The sequence below is a fragment of the Calidris pugnax genome, unplaced genomic scaffold, assembly GCF_001431845.1.
Source record: "Calidris pugnax isolate Ruff unplaced genomic scaffold, ASM143184v1 scaffold106, whole genome shotgun sequence".
Lineage (NCBI taxonomy): Eukaryota > Metazoa > Chordata > Aves > Charadriiformes > Scolopacidae > Calidris > Calidris pugnax.
This window is the reverse complement of record NW_015090824.1, coordinates 1,042-6,088: the sequence shown is the minus strand read 5'-3', so window position 1 is coordinate 6,088 and position 5,047 is coordinate 1,042. Positions and strand designations below refer to the sequence as shown.

The 5,047-nt window shown below is 57.9% G+C and overlaps 1 protein-coding gene across 1 annotated transcript; it reads right to left on the bottom strand.

Moving 5' to 3' along the window:
• Positions 1-850: 850 nt before the first annotated feature.
• On the bottom strand, positions 851-4,560 carry GLTP (glycolipid transfer protein). Its single transcript, XM_014940014.1, has 6 exons — positions 4,443-4,560; positions 4,191-4,252; positions 3,955-4,020; positions 3,522-3,655; positions 2,642-2,792; positions 851-1,673 (listed from the first exon to the last, which is right to left on the bottom strand). The coding sequence occupies exons 1-6, from the start codon at positions 4,558-4,560 to the stop codon at positions 1,491-1,493; spliced, it is 714 nt and encodes a 237-aa protein (XP_014795500.1). The 3' UTR covers positions 851-1,490.
• Between the last annotated feature and the right edge of the window lie 487 nt (positions 4,561-5,047).

The following is a 5,047-nucleotide window of genomic DNA, read 5'->3' as shown; positions in this document are numbered from 1 at the left end:
GAACAACCCAGAAACATCCTCCCCAAAACAGCCACCCCTGAAACACCCTCCTCAATACATCCCCATGCACCCAGGAACAGCCCCAAACCAACCCCCAAAACACTCTTCAAATACAGTTCCCCCAGGAACAGCCCTGAAACAAGCTCCAAAACACCCTTCCCCAAGCATTTCTCCCAAGAACAGTCCCAAAACAAGCCCCAAAACACCCTTCCCCAAAGAGTTCCTCCAGGAACAGCCCCAAAACACCCTTCCCAAATATAGTTCCCCCAGGAACAGCCCCAAAACACTCTTCCCAAATATAGTTCCCCCTGAAACAAGCCCCAAAACACCCTTCCCCAAACAGTTCCCCCAGGAACAGCCCCAAAACACCCTTCCCAAATATAGTTCTCCCAGGAATGGTCCCAAAACAAGCCCCAAAACACCCTTCCCCAAACAGTCCCCCCCGAAACAGCCCCGAAACAAGCCCCAAAACACCCTTCCCCAAACAGTCCCCTTGAAACAAGCCCCAAAACACCCTTCCCCAAACAGTTCCTCCAGGAATCATCCCAAAACAAGCCCCAAAACACCCTTCCCCAAACAGTTCCTCCAGGAACAGTCCCAAACCAAGCCCCAAAACGCCCTTCCCAAATATAGTTCCCCCAGGAACAGCCCCAAAACACCCTTCCCAAATATAGTTCCCCCAGGAACAGCCCCAAAACACCCTTCCCAAATATAGTTCCTCCAGGAACAGTCCCAAAACAAGCCCCAAAACACTCTTCCCCAAACAGTTCCCCCCAAAACAAGTCCCAAAACACCCTTCTCCAAACATTTCCCCCAGGAACAGCCCCGAAACAAGCCCCACAACAGCGGCCGAGGTTACGGTGAGTTTTTATTAAATTTCTGCCTCCCTGCCCCGCGGCGGGGGGCTCGGCAGCACCCTAAGGCGGGGGGTTAATAAGGCACCTCCTGCTTCCACAAACCACGGCGTGGGGCCAGCCCCGTCCCCCCCCCATTACCTCGAGCTCCAGCCCTTCAAGCGGGAGGAGTTTGGGGGTCACCCAGGGAAAGGCATCGGATCCTCCGCCGCGGGCACCGCCGGCATCATTCGGGATGTTTCTCCCCTTGGTGCTGTCCATGAGTCCCAAAGTGACACCGGGACAAAGTGACACGCTTCATCCCCCCTCCCCATAACGTAGCAGACATCGACCCGGCCGTTAGGACTAAAAACACTTGATTTTTTTTCCTCTTTAGTAGTAGAAAAGCTTGGGCAATCCTACGCCGACACCGGGCTACGATTGTTTTATTGCCGTATTCTCAATAGAAAAATTAATTATTATTATTTTTTTAGAAAACAGGTTATTCCACTGCAGATCCAGAGGAGAATAATTAAAGTCGCCTGACAGCCGGGGAGATGCAACCCCCCCCATGACTGCCTGAGTTGATTTAAGACACAGGTAGCACCCTTCACACCTTATTTAAGCCCTGCTAAATGTCCCCTGCCGTGAGCCTTTTTAGGCTTTGTAGCTCAGCTCGGCGTTCATCTTGGTGTACATCTCGTAGATGGCATCCAAGATGGGGGTGACCCTGGAGAGAAACTGATGGATCTTCTCGATGCTTTCCTCCTCTTTGACTTCTTTGCCTTTCTCTAACGCCTTCAGCAAATCCGATTTGTAGGGGAGAGCGTAGACCGAGCCCTAAAAAACAGCAGGAAGAAGATGTAAGGATCCCATCCCACATGCAGGACCTCCAGTTTTGGGTTGTTCCTGGGTACCTCCGAGCGTCCGGAGACCCCGGACGGGGTCTCCGGACGCTCGGAGGTGCCCAGGAACAACCTTGAGGATGGTGGTTGAACCCCAAGAAAAACAGGGATGCACAGAGAGAATCCCCTGGAATTTTGGAGCAGTCCCCCGAGGAACAACCCCGAAACAAGCACCAAAACACCCTTCCCCAAACACTTCCCCCAGGAACAGCCCCAAAACACCCTTCCCAAATACAGTTCCCCCAGGAACAGCCCCGAAACACCCTTCCCGAATACAGTTCCCCCAGGAACAGCCCCAAAACACCCTTCCCCAAACAGTTCCCCCAGGAACAGTCCCAAAACAAGCCCCAAAACATCCTTCCCCAAACAGTTCCCCCAGGAACAGCCCCAAAACACCCTTCCCAAATACAGTTCCCCCAGGAACAGCCCCAAAACAAGCCCCAAAACACCCTTCCCCAAACACTTCCCCCCCAAATAAGCCCCAAAAGCCCCAAAACATCCTTCCCCAAACATTTCTCCCAGGAACAGCCCCAAAACACGCTTCCTGAATATAGTTCCCCCAGGAACAGCCCCAAAACACCCTTCCCAAATATAGTTCTCCCAGGAAGAGTCCCAAAACAAGCCCCCAAACACCCTTTCCCAAACAGTTCCCCCCGAAAAAAGCCCCAAAACACCCTTCCCCAAACATTTCCCCCAAGAAACAAGCCCTGAAACAAGCCCCACAACAGCCGCCGAGGTTACCGTGAGTTTTTATTAAATTTATGCCTCCCTGCTCCAAATAGATCACCAGCTTCCCGTGTTTCCAAGCCTTCATTCCCTTAAAGCTCATCAATTTTGGGGGGCCAACCGGGCTTAAAGAAAGGCTGTTTTTCCTCCGGGGAAAAAGATGAGGAAGGGGCTCACCATGAAGAGCTTCTGCAGCATCCAGCCGTGGTATTTCTTCAGGGCGATCTCGTAAGCCTTCAGGGCGTTCACCCGGATGAGGTTGGGGTGCTCCTCGTCCCGTTCACCATCCGAGATGCTCTGCAGCAACACCAGCATGAACTTCAGGCCCCTGTGAGAAGAGCAGAGATGGTCGGGTGGGGGGGAAGGGGATGCTGATTCCCAGCCTCCAGCAAGGCACCCCTTGAGCCTGGGCCCCCCAAAACCCCCAGCCTTGGGTTAATTTCTGCCCCTCTGCATTCCTCCTCATGGACCCCACGTTGCTCCGGCCAGATCCAGCCCAAAGAGACTCCAGCCAGCGTTCGAGGAGGTCCCCACATGGTGGAACACAGCCCGGAGCAGCCCCCCAAAGCCCCCAGCCCCAGCAGCACAACCCCTTGCAGGGCTAATTCCTGCCCCTCTGCCTTCCTGCTCATGCACCCCACGTTGTTCCAGCCAGATCCAGCCCAAAGAGACTCCAGCTGGTGTTCGAGGGGGTCCCCACGTGCCAGAAGCAGCCCCCCAATACCCCCAGCCCCAGCAGCACAACCCCTTGCAGGGCTAATTCCTGCTCCTCTGCCTTTCTGCTCGTGCACCCCACGTTGCTCTGGCCAGATCCAGCCCAAAGAGACTCCAGCCAATGTTCAAGGAAGTCCCCACGTGCTGGAACACAGCCTGGAGCAGCCCCCCAAAGCCCCCAGCCCCAGCAGCACAACCCCTCACAGGCCTAATTCCTGCCCCTCTGCCTTTCTGCTCGTGCACCCCACGTTGCTCTGGCCAGATCCAGCCCAAAGAGACTCCAGCTGGTGTTCGAGGGGGGTCCCCACCTGCCAGGAGCAGCCCCCCGATGCCGTTGAGTCACCTTTTCAACCACATCAGCGCCAGCGTGGCGCCCGTCTTGGGCCAGGCCGAGCCGTGCATCTCCTTCTCCGCCTCCAGGATGTTCTGCAGCGTTTTGAACCTGGCGGGGTTGGAGTCGTAAACTGCCCGGATTTTCTGAGAGAGCAGAGAAAAGGTAGTGGTGATGGTGATGGTGGTGGTGGGGAGAAGTGGCTCCCGGGAGCTGCCGGGCAGAGCAGGGGAAACGCGGTGCCCGCAGCGGCTGCCAAACAGCACTCTCATCAAGGAGCCCCGTTAATTAAACACCCGTGGCCGAAATGAGCCGCTGCCGAGCCTGAAAGCCCCCATGGGAAGGAAACACCTTTTAAACACCTCCAGGTCTTGCCTCTCCAATCCCCCAGCGCCTCCTCCACGGGGTTCACCTTCCCCTCAAACCCTCCTGAGCCCCTTCCTACCTTGATATTCCCAGTCAGGTCGGCTTTGACAGGAGAGTAGACGATGGGAGTCCCCAGGCAATCTGTGGAAAGACAGAGGGAGGACAATTAGTCATTAGGGGACACAGGAGACACCACAGAAGTCCCAAGTTGTAACCCAAGAGGTTTCACCTCAACCGCAGCCAGCAAAGGGCTCTTCAGGCTTCCCACACAGCCATGGGGAGCATCCCCCCAAACCCTTCTGTGCCCCTTCCCACCTTGATATTTCCAGTCAGGTCGGCTTTGACGGGTGAGTAGACGATGGGAGTCCCCAGGCAATCTGTGGAAAGACAGAGGGAGGACAATCAGTCATTAGGGGACACAGGAGACACCACAGAAGTCCCAAGTTGTAACCCAAGAGGTTTCACCTCAACCGCAGCCAGCAAAGGGCTCTTCAGGCTTCTCACACGGCCGTGGGGAGCAGCTGCTGGCCCTCTGGGTCCCCTCAGCCCCTCTGGTGACCCACAGACCCCCCCAGCTCTGGGACACGGCCCCGATGTGACAGTCCGGAGCAGCACGACGGGCACAGGACACTCTCTGCCTGTCCCCAAGCGTCCTGCCACCGAGCTGTGGCACAATAGCCGACATTGTGGAGGGCAGCGGCGGGCGCAGGCCGTGGTGGCACAAGGGGCAGCCATGCCCACACCCCCCCCCCACGGCCCCGGCCACGGGTGGGATCCACGGGTGGGATCCAGGGGCAGTGCCTCCGGCCGGGGCGGACCGGGGGAAGGCGGCCGGGCCCCGCTGAGGCGTCGGTGGTTCCCCGGGGGGGAGACGTTTCCCAATGGGGCTGGCCCGGCAGGTTTGACAGGACCGTGATGCAACCCCGGCCCCGCCAAGCTGCTTCCCCGGGGGGCATCGAGGCACCGGGGACGAGGAACAGCCGGGCCCAGCGGTGAGCACCGACCCGGGGAGCGGGGGGGGGAACGACCCAGAACCGGGGGGGAACGACCCAGAACCGGGGGAGCCCCGGGAGCGAGCGCCCAGAACCAGAGGGGGCTACGGGGACCGGGGAGGGGGGACCGGGGAGGGGCTAAGGGGATCGGGGAGGGGCTACCGGGACCGGCAGGGCCCG

What these genes read in the sequence shown, in the direction of transcription:
- GLTP (XM_014940014.1), bottom strand. Translation starts at nt 4,560, where the DNA reads ATGTCGGCTATTGTGCCACAGCTCGGTGGCAGGACGCTTGGGGACAGG. An exon ending in ACCTGACTGGAAATATCAAG is followed by an intron (nt 4,021 to 4,190) that starts GTGGGAAGGGGC and finishes CTCTGTCTTTCC; the next exon opens with ACAGATTGCCTGGGGACTCC. An exon ending in TGCTGCAGAAGCTCTTCATG is followed by an intron (nt 1,674 to 2,641) that starts GTGAGCCCCTTC and finishes GCTGTTTTTTAG; the next exon opens with GGCTCGGTCTACGCTCTCCC.